The sequence below is a fragment of the Esox lucius genome, chromosome 18 (genome assembly GCF_011004845.1).
Source record: "Esox lucius isolate fEsoLuc1 chromosome 18, fEsoLuc1.pri, whole genome shotgun sequence".
NCBI classification, from domain to species: domain Eukaryota; kingdom Metazoa; phylum Chordata; class Actinopteri; order Esociformes; family Esocidae; genus Esox; species Esox lucius.
The window spans coordinates 12,143,633-12,160,126 of NC_047586.1; the positions used below are offsets into that span (position 1 = coordinate 12,143,633).

At 40.1% G+C, this 16,494-nt stretch overlaps 1 protein-coding gene across 1 annotated transcript in view; it reads left to right on the forward strand.

The window, feature by feature from the left end:
* Nucleotides 1-16,494, forward strand: part of adgrg6 (adhesion G protein-coupled receptor G6) — a 66,949-nt gene that overhangs the window by 27,675 nt on the left and 22,780 nt on the right. Inside the window, exon 7 of the mRNA XM_020056113.3 lies at nucleotides 246-311. Coding sequence (XP_019911672.2) covers nucleotides 246-311 — 66 coding nt within the window. The remainder of the gene's footprint in view (nucleotides 1-245; nucleotides 312-16,494) is intronic.

The window sequence follows — 16,494 nt, forward strand, 5'->3', positions numbered from 1 at the left end:
GTTCAGTATGGTGATGTAACATATTTAAATTACTAATATTGTTAAGTATGTTGATGTAACGTGTGTTTTAATGAGTAATATTGTTCAGTATGGTGAGGTAACATATTTAAATTAGTAATATTATTCAGTATGTTTTGGTAACGTGTGATTTAATGAGTAATATTTTTCAGTATGGTGATGTAACATGTATTTAAATGAGTAATATTGTTCAGTATGGTGATGTAACATGTCTTTTTATTGTGAAGGCACCTCTGGACCCGTGTTTCCCTCCATAACCACCAGCTGTGCCTGGCCTGGAATGGGCTGCCCAGGTAGGAAACCAGCTGCTGTTTCTATGTCAATGACTTATAACAATACAGTAATTATCAAGAATTAAACAATTGAAATCATCATAAAATATGCAAATATACATTTTAGATATTTTTTTGGCATTATGACATTATTATTAGACAGCGACGTAGAGGAAGGGGAAATTAGATTTTTCTTAGACTGCTGAAGCACCTTAGTCCACAATGTGAATCAGCATTTAAAAACACCTATCGGCATATCATTTGTTTTCATCAGGCCTTGATGTAGGTACCCTCCCTGTGGCGTTTTCCTCAGCATATTCGTTTAACCTGTTGTGTACATACAGTCAACCGGGCACTTTAAAAGACATGCCGTACTTCACCCTTTCTACATTACTTTGTATTCATAGCCACGGTATCATGTCAGTGCAGCAAATGTCATGATTCCTTGGCGCCCCTGTAGAATCACACAAGAAAAATGCCACTTCTGCTGGAGAATGCTAGTCACCCTGTAACGTATGCACTGGCAAGTCCATGGGCTTTTACCGTAAAGCTTCCCAGACCAACTGAAAGACCATGGGACAGGAGCAGGGGTAGTCATGGGCTTGCAGGACAGCTTACAGGAAAGCAATGTCGTGCCTGCAGGATGTCAAATTCAAGTCCTGGAATACAGAAAATGTCTGGAGTTTCACTGTTGGTTGATGGGTTTTACGTCTGATGAGATTGTTTTGTCTCAATGCGCTCTGTCGAGCTGTGTTAGGTTGGACCCGTGAACGTTCCACCATGGTTGTTGGCCAGTGAGCACGTAAGTTTTGGCGAGTGCTTCCTGGTTTAGTAAGCTGTCCAGTTTGACACCGGTGATGAATGTGGCTGCAGTGATGCTTTAGGGTATATAGAGTCTCTCCTCCGCATAGTCATCCGGCACATCTGTACATGTTGACTGTGTTAGAAATCGGCCGTTTTGTATAGTGGTTGTAATAATTAGCATACCCGTTTGTCAAGGGAGAGAGAAAGTATATTATTTATTGCAGCATTAGAAAGTCTTGTTCATGAGGTTACGGACCTGGTCTTCCTTACACAACCTCAATCTCATCTCAGTCAATCTCTTCTCACTGTAATGTTGGTTACCAGCTAGCCTATACATTAAGGGCGTTTCTAACTTTTTAGGAGTCAACCCCCATGCCATATGGCCATCGTAAACATTCCTGTCATTAGAGCGCTACCTACTGAGAGATAATCTAAACAGAGGTGTTTCTGTTGTTCTCATTATCTAGGCACATTCACTTCCAATGAAACGTACATTCATATTGTAATTGTTAATGCTCAGATTCTACAGTCCCCCCTATCAAACATTTAAAGAAAAACATTACATGTTTGATGAAACATTACAATTCAATTCCTAATGAAAAGAAAAGGCCCATACGCATATGTTACAAATGACTAAAATGAAAGGAAAAAATGAGTATCTGACCAATCAGGTCTTATTGTTCCTCAAATGAAAATGAATGTAAACAGGACAATTGACACACCACACTCCGACACATAACTCAATGTATGACAGTCATCAATCCTGTCCCCACCTCAGATTATAAAGGTCAAGAAACATTGACATCAACAGGTTATTATCAGTGTTAACGGTGTTCAGCAGAAAACCAGACTCAACATGACATCATGATTAAAACATTTCCCCCAAAGTCCATTGAACAATCAAAACCCCCCTTGTCCGTATCATGATCCATGCGACAAAATCATACAAAAGACTTATGCATATCCTGTTGTACCTGTGACAGATTTCTACCTGTAAAATAGGGAAAACATCTACCTTTGTCAGGGACCATCTATAATAGGGAACAATTCACTGTCCAAACAAACCATGATAGCCATCATAATGTAGATAATTAAGCATCATCACAAATACGCCGAAGTCCAATACTGGGATTGTCATCGTGTAGAGTTTCCCACCTGTCTTGCGAGAAACAAACCTTCATACATATGAAATCACCATATCAGTTTATTTAGGAAAATCTTAGATTGTAAGGAAAGAAGTAAGTTTCCAATCAAGTGTCCTTCAGTTCTCGTCTTCAGTTTTCTTTGTCTTGCATCAGTGATGAAAGTTCCAAAATCAATTATTGCAGTCAGTGTGATGTGGACCCAGCAATTTGCCTGGTTGTCCTAACAAGTCAGTGTAGGTGTATAATGGATAAGTGAGTTTCCAACACTTCACTTAATCAAGATTAACACCACAACAGTGTATTCCACTGTGTTGGGACCCTGTGACCTTTCCAGTCAACTGGCCCGTGGTACTCTGACCTGTAGTATTTGGAGTCCTTCAGGACTCAGGTGGATTCTCCTCATCTCACTGTCAACGATTCATCTATAAATGGAGTGTGAAGCCAAGTGATCTGACCCTGGCATCGTTCTGCCATGTGAGTGGTCAGGAAAATTCGAAACAGATTCAACCAATGTGGTTGTAGAGGTCCTTTTTGAACATGTTGCTGGTACTCACACTCAGTTGTCTGTGTCCAGTCAGTGACATGATGTATCATCAGAAAAGGGGTTGTGATGTCCTGATCTGTTGAAAGTATAACTGCAAAACAATGATTAGTGTGGTTCAACAGTCCATCGGACTTTCATCCACTGGGTATGGTTCCGTCAACTCCCAACAATGAAGACAATAGATCAGTCCTGGAAACTTGTGGATCTCAGAAGTTCCATCATAAGAGTGAAGTGTACACTCTATTCAGACAAGTTTCCATAAAAGTCTATGTCAAAGTTCCTTTCCCATCCAGAACTGGCTTGGTTGTTTTATGACTCCTTGTGCTATATTAATGCCCGATAGCAGCTAGCAGTGGAATCAAATTGTCAGACTTGACTTTGCTTAGCCAAATCAGAAATGGTTAGATCTATACTATTCAACCATTAAAATGTTAGACCTTACATCAAACAAAACAATTTCCAAATAAACCAATTAAAAACATCCTGTAAATGGAAAATGTAAAACATAACAGATGCCAATGCTCCGTTATAACTATGCAAACAGGAAAAACTATTTTTTTTCACAAAACTCCTTATAAATACCAATTTGATTTGCCTTGAGCCCTAAGCTCAACTCTTTCCAATCATAATCAATTATCATATCATACATCCCCCCCTGCCTTCACTTCATTAAGTCAATGGAAAATGACACCATGAGTGAATGCAAAACAATGACAAATAAGGCTACAGGAGGCGCCATCCTGAACCCACACTGGCCATCTTTTCAGGACAGACATGAAAAATAGAGAATTGGTAGTAGGGATGGATCTATAATCCATTCGATAAGGAGTTGCATCCTGTATATTCATCAAAACAAAGTGAACAAGTTAAAAACACAAACATTCACTAATACAAAGACATCAATGTGCAACACGGTCGCTTGTGCGAAGGAATTATAAACCATATAACCCATTAACAAATTTTACCACATAGCTAAACAGCTCTCAAATTTGTCTTTGCCACAGTACCATCACACAGGTCTGTGAAATTGGCTATCATGCATTTATAATATCCTGTAGTTTCTTGGCACATGCCTAACTAAATTGTTTGGCCCCCAGGGGATAAACTGTGCAACTAAATTGTAGGAGTGAAAAACTCCAGCCCATGTGCAGTGGTTTACCTGTTGCAACCACCAGGGCAATTGTATTAGCATAGCGACAGCATACAACTTTAGAATTTTTACAGGCAACGGCCAAACTACCTCATGAAAAACAGTGTCTTGTGTAACCTCCTAAATTTTAGGGAATTCGCAAAGTTAGATTCATTTTTATTCCAAATAGTGGCGGTCAGCTAAACCTTAAATCACAACTTTATGCTTTTTCTTTGTTCTATCATCAACAATGGGGGGATGACTTTTGGTCTCTACCCTCACTTCAGTTGGTTTCAAAATCATACATTTCAACATTAAAGCTATTGAGAGGAAAATATATTTAGCTTTCACTTAATGTTTGTTTATCCCAAAACTGTATATGCTTTTGTTGATAAAATTACCATAGATGAGACCAGACTGAACACTCAAATTCCCTTAGTAATAGGCTACTATGAGCTCCACCCATTTATGGCAATCCATTAAAAAGGCCAAATGTTAGTTTATGGTCCTCAGACTATCCTATCAATTTAGCCGACATCCTTGGTTAACTGGAGATTTTGATTTAGTGTCCAACCCATCTAATATTTTCACAGTTTGTAGAAATGTGCTCATCATTATCTATACAACAACTCAACATTAGGGTGGAAATTAAGAAACTCTTAAGAATGGCAATCCAGACAGAAAACAGATGTATGATGTCACTAAAATCAAGGTACAATAAGTAATCCAAAGGAAACTCAATGTAGGCCTTAAACACGGTTACATCAATTACCTATTTGTTCATTAGTCAATTTACCATTTTAGAATTTAAACTCCATTAACGTGTATCAGGTGTTGGTTTTGAAAACAAGCATTATCCCAGTTATCGTTGGTAAATACAAATAAGAGAAACTATATTATTTAACCAAACTCAATTCAGCATTTAAAATACATCTAATTGTTATGTTGGGGAATAAACTCGCTTCAGCTGTATTACCCTTTTGTTTTTTTAAGGCTATGACTATATTGGATTCAAATTCAGTCCTCATGGGACACTGCGTGTCTCCTTAAAGTACAAGTCTATCACCATGTGGATTCTTCATCCTACCACTTATACAATATAAAAGGAGAGTGAAAACACAATACGTTAACCTTTTTGTAAGACAACCTTGAGACTATTTTACCAGATTAGAAAATCATTGTACCAAATTCTAATTCATCATAGGTTTCAGATGTACCCACTTGTGCTAGCGAACAGCTCAGCAAGCAACAGACAAGTACCACGTGGTGGGCCTTGATTAAGGCCTACCTACATTGTGAGACCCCCCTTGAGGCCTTACGGTTTTAAACATTATCATCAACGCAATAAATACGTTTGACTCAAAATTACATAAGTACACATGACAAAACAGGTTATTTCTTGAATACCTATTAAAACATGTTCAAGCATGACAGAACAAAACAGGCTATTTCGAATGCCTATTAAAACATGCTATATAACATTCAATTGCTTCTCAAACTACATGTAATATTTAATTAAATAAGCTTGGCTATTACCGAGGAAGGTGATCAGGTTTCCTTGATAAGTTCCAGCTTCATTTAATGATTAAGTATGATACATTTTTAGGAAATAAACATTTAAGAACTCTGAATCAATGATTATGAAAGCTCACGTCAGTTCCTAGTATTGTCCATGATTCCAGGATCCCATAAGAGAGACTCCATCTTGAGACTACTGTCGGTCAGCCAGGTGGTCAAACAGAATGAATCTTCGTCCATTTCGATTGTCTCCTTTTGCGCCTTTCGACTGTTGTCCTTTCTCGGCCATCTTAACTTTCCTCTGTCTTCTCTCTTCGTCTGTACCACACTCTCCATCAGTCCATATACAACTTCCTCGGAATCCATCTTGTTTAGCCGGAAAACGTTCTTTTTCTTTCTGTCCATTTCGAGTCCAGGCATCGTTGTTAATGATCCTTTTCGTTCTTGATGGTATCCTATTCGCGCCTTGCTTTTTAAACATGAACGCATCATGCGCGTCAGAGGCTGCAGTCCTCTTGTTGTATTTGTACAACTGGACGGCATTATATTTTTACTTGTACAAGTCACTGTATAATTGCCGAAAAATACAATATCACACACTAATCCCGAAAAGGAAAATGGAGTGTCATCATACTATGGCGACATGGAATACAGTTCAGCACTGAAGCACACCGGTCAACGCCCCAACAAATTGAGACGGACTGTCCGCACCCGCAGACAGATTCCACGCAATAAAAATCACGGCCTAGTCGGGTCGTCATAGGGCTTGTTTGACAAACTAACGCTTTTTGCAATCTTGACAGTTCGTTCTATGGCGTAGTTTAATGACTCACTGTTCAGTTGTTTTCAGCAACCAGTAACCGGGAAAAACAACTTCTTCCTCGCGATTGCAAATCGAGCCCCTAAGCTCTCCAGCTGAAGTTCAGCAGAATCGTTAAAACATATCCATCGGGTCGCGGCAGCATCGTGTTAGAAATCGGCCGTTTTGTATAGTGGTTGTAATAATTAGCATACCCGTTTGTCAAGGGAGAGAGAAAGTATATTATTTATTGCAGCATTAGAAAGTCTTGTTCATGAGGTTACGGACCTGGTCTTCCTTACACAACCTCAATCTCATCTCAGTCAATCTCTTCTCACTGTAATGTTGGTTACCAGCTAGCCTATACATTAAGGGCGTTTCTAACTTTTTAGGAGTCAACCCCCATGCCATATGGCCATCGTAAACATTCCTGTCATTAGAGCGCTACCTACTGAGAGATAATCTAAACAGAGGTGTTTCTGTTGTTCTCATTATCTAGGCACATTCACTTCCAATGAAACGTACATTCATATTGTAATTGTTAATGCTCAGATTCTACAACTGGCAAGAAACACTTTCCCAAATGTCAGCTCTTAGGCTGAGAGCAAATCTATTAAGTGCTGTATTGTGGATTTGAAGGTCAACTCTTTTATGCTTCTCTGGGGCAATGAATGAAAATAGGATGGAATCCAACGAAATGGTCAGTTCTTTCACACAATAATGGTTTATGCTGAACTGGTGTATGTTTTATATCTTCTTTCATGTCTTAATCTGTCTATCTTATCCTGAATCTTGAATCTACATGTTTAGAAGGTATTAACACTTGAGATATTGCTCATAGACAGATTTAATCATTGCATTACTCAACGGTCCAAGATTTCACTGCGTGTCTGTGTTCGTATTCCCCATGCTATGCTTTATTGCTCCATCAGTCATCTGGCATTTGGATTGTTTCACTTCACATCCAGTTAATGCCTATATAACCTTTCTCTGTCCATCCATCGCTGCAACCAGCAACATTAACTCCTAGCAGCTCATCCATTGTCACCACTAACATGATTCCTAATAATTCAACATCCTACGGTAAGCAGCCCCAGTTCTCCCCATGGTTGGTGATGAACACATGCCTGTCTGTTGTTATGAAGGTGAACAAATTCCAGCGGCTGATGTCTTCAGTAACAGTCTGGTGAAAAATATTTTGAAATTGGCTTTTTCCCCAATCTAGTCCAAAATATTTGGATGTATCCAGTTTGTGATTGTTTAACAAAGCTGAATTATTGTTTAACATATTGATTTACAGAATTTCTTTTGGGGGGGGTGAAAATATATACATTTTATATTTTTAACACACAAGCAATATTTGCCTTTGCATTGCTGTTTGTTCTAAATTAGATGGTGTCAAAAGACTTGTTTCTGGACTGTAAATAGTAATATCAGGGGGGGAAATGAGCTGTAGCCTTCCTTTTCTAAAAGAGGCCAAGGTCTCTTTTACAGCTGGGCCCTGCATATACATGTTTACACATACAGTTTTGGTTGAATAATTAAAAACAAACAGAAAAAGAAAAAACACAGTGTACAGACAACAAGACACAGAAAAAATGAAGCTCAAACAAAAGACTGCTTTAAACAACAGTGTTATTCCCTCACTGACCTCATGTTTTTAGTCAGTATTGGGCCTGGCAATGTCTGTGCTGTCCCTTGGGTGCACTAAAACAAATGCAGTGCACCTGTTTTCAAAGCATACATGTATATATCAAATACATATAACACCCCTGAAAGTACAAATTATGTATTACTATCGAAATGTACATACAAGTAATGTTCAATCAGAGCATGCCTGAATCAGAGCCTGCCCATATGTACTGCTCTGGAGGATTTAAGTATTTCAGATATTCTACCCTAACCCCTTTTGGATTTTGTGAATGCATAATTGTTCCCTCGCATTTAAGATACATACATACTTAATATTTGCTAGATAGCCTGCGAGGTGAACATTTCTAAAGTAATATAAAACAGCTGAATTGAATGAGTCAGTTCAGTATGACAAGAATAGGTTTGATTAATTTTATGCATAATTATACAATTTAGCTGGTTTATTCATTATTTAAAATAGCAGTACCTATGACTTAGCTGGGATCATTTTAATCTTCCGATGTCATCATATACAATTTGCAATTAAGGTTCCATCTCTTCACAACTCCCAGTAATTGTATGGAATAGTCAAACGTCAATGCATGTCTTGTCTCACCATCCTGCTCTTATCACATCACATTACTGTCCCCACCAGGAGGTATTCACCAAAACCTTTGTGGCAGGAGGAAAACACATTCTCTGGCCAACAGCAGCAATGGAGCCAGCAGGGGCTAGACCTTACCTCTAGTAGTAGAATGCAACAATGCAAGGCAACCCTGACAGACATTTCTCCTACTAGATGGTGCTGAGCAAATTTGCGCCACCCAAGTCCAAGTGCCTATTTCTTTAAAAAATCAAGGTGCCTATTTCTTTTCTTCTTTTTTTTTAATAGACAGAAATAAAACAAGGGTCTCCAAATAAAATTCAGAAAATAAGATATTTGATTACTCCCTTCAGGACTAACCAGAGTGATTTGATGGTTCCTTAACGTTAGAGACATTTCATTCTTAATTCATACCTCCCATCAGAAACCAGACAATTAATTATAGTTTAATAATCCCACACATTACTAAATCCAGTGTCAGAGGTGCATTCACTTAAACTTCCTCCTGACCTAAGGAAATTAGTTGATATAACACATTTATGATTTGATTCACCCCCTGTTCTTTGGCACATATGAAACACTTGGTGAATTTCTGGTGTATATTTCCCAGCTCAAAACAGATTTTTTTGGAAAAATGTTTTAGCAAGTATGATTCTTTGAATAATTATATGAAACATGAAGAACAGCTGTGTTTGGGGATTTAATTGCCAGTTTGGCGGTTTGCAGACCGTACAGTAGGTAAACATAATTTCTCAGATTTTTTACTGACTGGTTAATAGTTTTGCTGCAGGAGACGTTTGATCTCCTTATCTCGCTTATCTGGTCTTATCAGCAAACATGGTCCTGGGTTTTCCATTTTAATGGACAACCGTATGACCACCGTATAACCAGTTATTATGCTGTTAGTATATATGTGCTAAGAGTATATAAAGTTCTATATGTTTGATTGTGTTTTTTACTCATACTGAATGGTTCCTTCTTTTTTCCATTTGATGAAAAATAACATGATACAGAGTACACTGCTCAACTCTTGAGTGGTCAACAGCGCGTGAAAGGAGCAGCAAGGTAGTTTTGTGTGTGTGCCAGATTACGAAACAACTGGAGGATGTCGAGTTTACAATGCGATTATTATTTTACAGTCTCAATTTTTTTGCAGTGGCCCAATCGGGACAGTGCTTACTAGTTTGATTAGTCCCGACTTTACTTTTTACTGGCTCGGGGCCATCGTTATTGTCGAGCCCTGGTGTATTTAGTTGGCATGCTAGCTAACCCAACTGCTACATCCTAGTTAGTAGTGTTTGTAACGATACCCGTCAAAGTACTGGCCCTGTGGGCCTATTGTAGCATGGACTGTAGTTAAGTTAATAGTTAAATTCATGAAAACATTGTTCTATACAGTATACTGTATAATAAAATGTTAAAAAATCTGAGTGAATTTACAAATGCCAGTTTACAATATTTTGGACTGCCAAGAAGATGCACAAATCCAAAATGGGAACAGTGTTTTAATTTGAATTGCACACATGAACAATACCTTTCAACAGTTTTCCTGTCCACAAAATACCACATTTTCAAAGTTGCTGGCTGGCAATTGTCATTAGAAAAGCCTGAGCTTGATGTAATATAAAACTTCAAACAGACTGTATTTATGTCCTCAACTTGAGCAAGCATTTTTGATCAAGATAATAGCTGCATTTTGATAAAAGCCATCAGGTAAAAGCAAATCAGTATACAACTATTACTACAATGTATGTGTATCTTATATGACTGTGTTTTCTTGGATTTGATTATATAAACTTAAAGCACATTCAGTAACATTACAGATAGCACCAGTAGTGGGTGCGACTTTCATAGCATATAACAGTAGAGGTTCTTCTTAGCGATAGCGGTCTAAACAAAATGCAAAACAAAAATCTATAATGTTATGAAATGTTAAGGCAAATCTCTAGTCTCTCAGACTGTATCAGAATATATTTTGACCTGACAACTGTTATCTTACAATAGGGGTTAACATTTCTTAGTGGTTTTAAGCCTTTGGCACTAAAGTTATCAATACCACCTAGATACTGTAATACTTCAAATATTAGAGTTAGCCAACTGTAGTTTCATAGATTTTTAATCTGCGTAACATATTTACAGATGTTATTAGAAAGAAACCTCAAGGGCAACATGTTTATTAGAAAACTAGACAGTTTGAAATAATACAAATACTATCAGTAACACTGCATAGGATGTCTTTTAATACTCCATAATATCAACCTTAATGTTATAAGTGATTGAGTTTCAATAGCCATTGCCTAGATATATTTAGAAATAAAAGTGTATCACCCGATACATATATTTAGCAGCTTAATTTGAATGGTTAAACAACATTGATTTAACTCTGCCCTCACTATCAAAACAGAGAACACTGGTTAATTTGACAGTGAAATGTGTCCTGATAGCTGATCTCATGGGGATGCTTCATGACCAAATGCTACCCATTGCTTCCATGATCTAATACTTCACCGCCGTTTATTCAACTCATCTCCCACAACTGCTGTCCATCCTCATCACCAGCTACCTCTTCAACTGCCTTCATAACTAGCATGCCTATAACTACCAGCACAACAACTGGTGAGATGCCAACTTTAGTTGTCAGCATGATTTTTCTCAACACTAAGAGGTCCACTAACCATTTATTTTTGCCGTGCTTTAAATGTCACAAGTTCAAACTACCACCACTACTGCTGCTACAACTAATGTGCCGATGTTACCCAGAAGCACCTTTGTTATGATATCTCTTACAGTTCATGCATATTTAATCTGATCAATATCATAGAGCAAATTGCACTTTTCATTTTAATATAAGCTGTTTATAAACTCTTACGTTTGGCTGCTTCAAACAACATCTCCCTAGTTTAATCTGCATTCCCTGAGAACATTTAGCAAACACATGACATTTGTATGCAGTCATTGCATTTGACTCTTTGATACATTTGAGTCTTTTAACCAAGAAAATTAGATAAGAGATCTTGCAAATGATGCTATTTTTTGTTTCCATTTGCTTCTAATAATTGAACATGGCATGTCTAGGTGTTGACACATGTAACTCCAACCTTAGAAAAAACACACAATTTCATCAGAAAAAGCGTATAATCCGTAAATTTCACAAACGATTATTTTGGAGCAATTTACATGTGTTCCCATTTATAGTATGTGTAGTTTCATGTTGCTTCACATGTTGTCACATGTTATCACATACAACTAACATAAGTTTCACATGAAAACCTGGTCAAGTTGAATGCATGTGGTTTTTACAGAAGGGCATGTACACATTCTAGGGAATTGCTTATGGTTTGTGTATTCATTTCACCCCGCAGCAGCCTTTACTAACACACCTCTATTCAGTACAACCTGTGGTAAGATGCGGATTTGTTTTCTCATGTCTGATCCGAATGAAAAAATGTGCTAGTATGTGGAGAATGGTTTTAAAAACAGTGCTATTCTTCACTTGATGGATTAGGCAGCAAAGCAATTGTCATGGCTTCTCACTGGGAGTACGTTTTAAACAATGGATTCAGAATTGCATTCTGTAGTCCTACATCGTGTGTTTTGCTTTTATTGCCTTCCATTTTTATTTTGTAACTATTTTCCACCCCCATGTTCTACCAACACTGACAGCTTCTCCTACAACCATTATTGCAAACTCAGCTAAAGCTATCTTGTCTACAGCCCCACTAACAAAACAGTGTGTGAAAAGAAAAGAACAGCACACTATCCCCTTTGGCTCATAACAGCTGAGATCTGACTGGAGGGAATTCAATATTTTCAAGACAAATGTTTCTCGCTTAATTGTTCATTTCTGTCCCTTTATTTTGCTAACAGTGACAACTTCTAGCCTGTTATCTACTACTATTAACACAGTAAATAACATCACTACTACTATTACTACAACTACTACCACTACTACTGCTACTACTACCACTACTACAACTCCGGGTAAGATACACTTGTTGTTCCATGTGTGGATGTGTTTGTTCAGCTAAAATAAACTGTGCACCTTTTCTTTGTCATTGTGACATTCAAACACATTGTGCAACCACATCTCAAAGTCTACAGTAGTCTGAGTACATGGAGTCTATTTGTCAATGTCCAAAAATCAACTATTAAATTACTACTAACTGTTAGCATACTTTAGTAAGTGTTTCGGGACTATAGATCTAGCGAACGGGACATCCTAAGAATGACTATAGCAATGTAAAAGAACTGTCCGATTTTTGTTCGCAGTGACAGAAATTACTGATTTCATATTTAATATTAGATACTTAGCAATCACAAAGTAATGATATTGTCTACTCATTCGGGTTGTTAACATTTTTACTTTATTGTTGGTTTCTTCCTCATATCATCTTTTTGTCTGTCACTGCTCCAATTCTGCTCAGCCGGGTAACAGTTAAACATAATCTTCAGGGAGTGGGGCGAGTCATTTTTGGAAAAGGCTGACATTTTAGGATGCTCTCCTTGCTTACTGAGTTGTATTGTCACTCTTGCTGACAGTGTCTGAAGCCACTACCACCCCACCATCCACGACTAACATGCCTCCTACCACCATGTCCACTAACATCATTACCGTGGGTAAGACACACGCACTTGGCTTGTCCTTTTCTTGTTTGTAGGGAGACTCAGCAGCTCCCTTTGGCTAAACAAACGGTCTTCTATCTCAGCCACCTTCCAACTGTCTGCTTGCCTCTTACTCCCATTGTATCTTGACCTTAGCCAAGATGGGTTTTACAATATTCGGGGAAGATCTATGTATTTTTTCATGTCAAAATGAAGGCGTAGTTTACTGCTGTTAATACAGAAGATCCTTATATTGTGGTTTTGTATAGAATAAGACCATAGGGTACTATTTACAGAGCCTTTGGAATGTATTCAGATCCCTTAACTTTCTCCACATTTTGTTTGTGTTATACACCGATCAGCCATAACATTATGACCACCTGCCTAATATTGTGTAGGTCCCCCTTTTGTCACCAAAACAGCCCTGACCCGTCAGGGCATGGACTCCACTAACGCTCTGAAGGTATGCTGTGGTATCTGGCACCAAGACGTTAGCAGCAGATCCTTTATGTCCTGTAAGTTGCGAGTTGGGGCCTCCATGGATCGGACCTGTTTGTCCAGCACATCCCACAGATGCTCGATTGGATTGAGATCTGGAGAATCTGGAGGCCAAGTCAACACCTTGAACTCGTTGTGGTGTTACACAAACCATTCATGAATCATTTTTGCTTTGTGGCAGGGCGCATTATCCTGCTGAAGGCCAATGCCATCAGGGAATACCGTTGCCATGAAAGGGTGCACATGGTCTGCAACAATGCTTAGGTAGGTGGTAAATGTCAAAGTAACATCCACATGAATGGCAGGACCCAAGGTTTCCCAGCAGAACATTGCCCAAAGCATTACACTGCATCCACCGGCTTGCCTCCTTCCCATAGTGCATCCTGGTGCCATGTGTTCTCCAGGTAAGCGATGCACACGCACCCAGCCATCCACGTGATGTAAAAAAAACGTGATTCACCAGACCAGGCCACCTTCTTCCATTGCTCTGTGTTCCAGTTCTCGGTGGTCCAGTAGGCGCTTTCAGCATTGGACAGGGGACAGCATGGTCACCCTGACTGGTCTGCGGCAACGCAGCCCCATACGCAACAAGCTGCGATGCACTGTGTGTCCTGACACCTTTCTATCAGTACCAGCATCAACTTTTTCAGCAATTTGAACTACAGTAGCTCGTCTGTTGGATCGGACCACACTGACCAGCTTTTGCTCCCTACGTGCATCAGTGAGCCTTGCGATGCCGCCCATGACCCTGTTGCTGGTTCACCGCTTTTCCTTCCTTGGACCACTTTTGATAGGTTCTGACCACTGCAGACCGGGAACATCCCACAAGGGCTGCAGTTTTGGAGTTTTGCTCTGACCCAGTCATCTAGCCATCACAGTTAGGTCCTTGTCAAAGCCACTCAAATCCTTATGCTTGCCCAATTGCCCTGCTTCTAACACATCAACTTTGAGGACAAAATGTTCACTTTCTGCATTATATATCCCATCCAATGGCCGGTGCCATGATAACGAGATTATCAGTGTTAATCATTTCACCTGTCGGTGGTCATAATGTTATGGCTGATCTGTGTAGACTTAATGCCATCAATCTACATACAATAGCCTATAATGACAAAGTGATTTTTTTTTTTTTTTAATGCATGCCAATTTAGTGCAAATGAAATACTGAAATATCAAATGTACATAAGTATTCAGACCCTCTTTGGCAGCGATAACAGGTTATCCATTCACTTGAATGGGTAAGTGTGTCCAAACTTTTGACAGGTACTGTATGTCTTGAAAAAAGTTCCTTGGAGTTTTATGGCCAGGCTTTTGTTCTGACATTCAATGTGAAGTGTGGGACCTTAGACAGGTGTGAGTCTTTCTTAATCATGTCCAATCAATTATATTTGACACAGTTGGACGCCAATCAAATTCCTGAGAATCATAAATGGACACAGGATGCATCAGACCTCACTTTGGAGAGTCATGGCAAAGGGTCTGAATACTTATGTAAATTAAATGTTTAAGTTTTCCATGTTCAAGACGTACACATTTGTCATTATGGGGTATTGAAAAAAAAATTCTATTCAGTCAATAATAAATTAAGTCTATAACACAACAACATGGTGGAGAAAATGAAGGCTACTGAATAGTTTCTGAAGACACTGTATGTATTCAACAAATAAGCTAGGTTTCACTGTTTCTTAACTCATTCTCTGTTTAAAATATTTAACCTGCTTTGACTCAATCCATTTTGATTTTGACTGGACTGGGGAACCACAGAAAAGGAGAGGGCGGTGTATCTGTGGTCTTTACTCCGACTCACCCCCCGGCCAGTGGCTCCCCCCATCAATGCCACCTCCCATGCCAGACCTCACGTCGTGCCTGGCCCCCGCAACTCCAAAACCTCCCTGGGCTACATCTCCACCCCGCTTATCTGGCCAGTAAGGAAGAAACCCGAGGCCTTTCTTACACGCCTCCCGGGCAGGCCCATCCTCTATCTGACCAAGCCCCCTCCTGTACCAGGAACACACATGCCCCCCAGGTCCAACGTAACTAAGACAACCGCAGTGCCTGTGGCCAGGAAACCACAGCCGTTATCTAGAACCACGACCAGACCCCAGGCGTTGCTACCGGTGGACGTTGGGAACAGTAGCGGTGAGGTGGTTTTGGAGCCTTTCCCGGCAGCGGCGTCCTCATCGCTCAGCAGCCGTAAGAAGAAGAAGCCCATTGATCCCCCCCGCTGGGTCTCACTGAGTCCCGGCGGAGACAACAGCAGCACGGTGAACTGGACCGAGCCTCTGGAGGAGTACACGTCAGGCTCTGACCCATTTATTTATGACCTGGACCTGGGGGACGACCCTTTCAGTGTTTTCCAATACGACTCGTCCTACTCCATGGATGAAGGCCCGGCTCCGGCTGCCTTTGACCCACATAAGCCTCTCCCAGCCGGGGAAGGACTCAGCCCGGATGGCCCAGGCCTTGTTACCGTGAGCAGCCATGTTGCTGGCGGCGGAAGAGGGGGAAATGTACAGCATCAATACGATCCCAGTTTGCCCAGCGAGGCGTTGGCTGGAGGAACATTGGCAGAGACTGATGAAGAGGCTGGCGCAGAGGCTGGGGGAGCGTCTGTGGGAGAGACTTGGGAAGGGGCTGGGGGAGGGGCTGGAGGAGGAGCTGGAGGAGGAGCTGGAGGAGAGGCTGTGGGAGAGGCTGGGACCAGGGAACAGGGTGGTAGACACCACAGCCGGGCTCAGATGTCTTCTTTTAGCACGGCACGGGAAAGGACAGGTGGGCATACAGATCATGCCTGGCTGAACAGCGGCTTCAATGAGCAAACAGCAGAGAAGCCCACTCAGACCCTATCAAACATTGACACACAGTCCTCCTCATTATTAACAGTAGCAGAGTGCAGTGTCTCAGGGATGATTGAGAGGATCACTGAAAA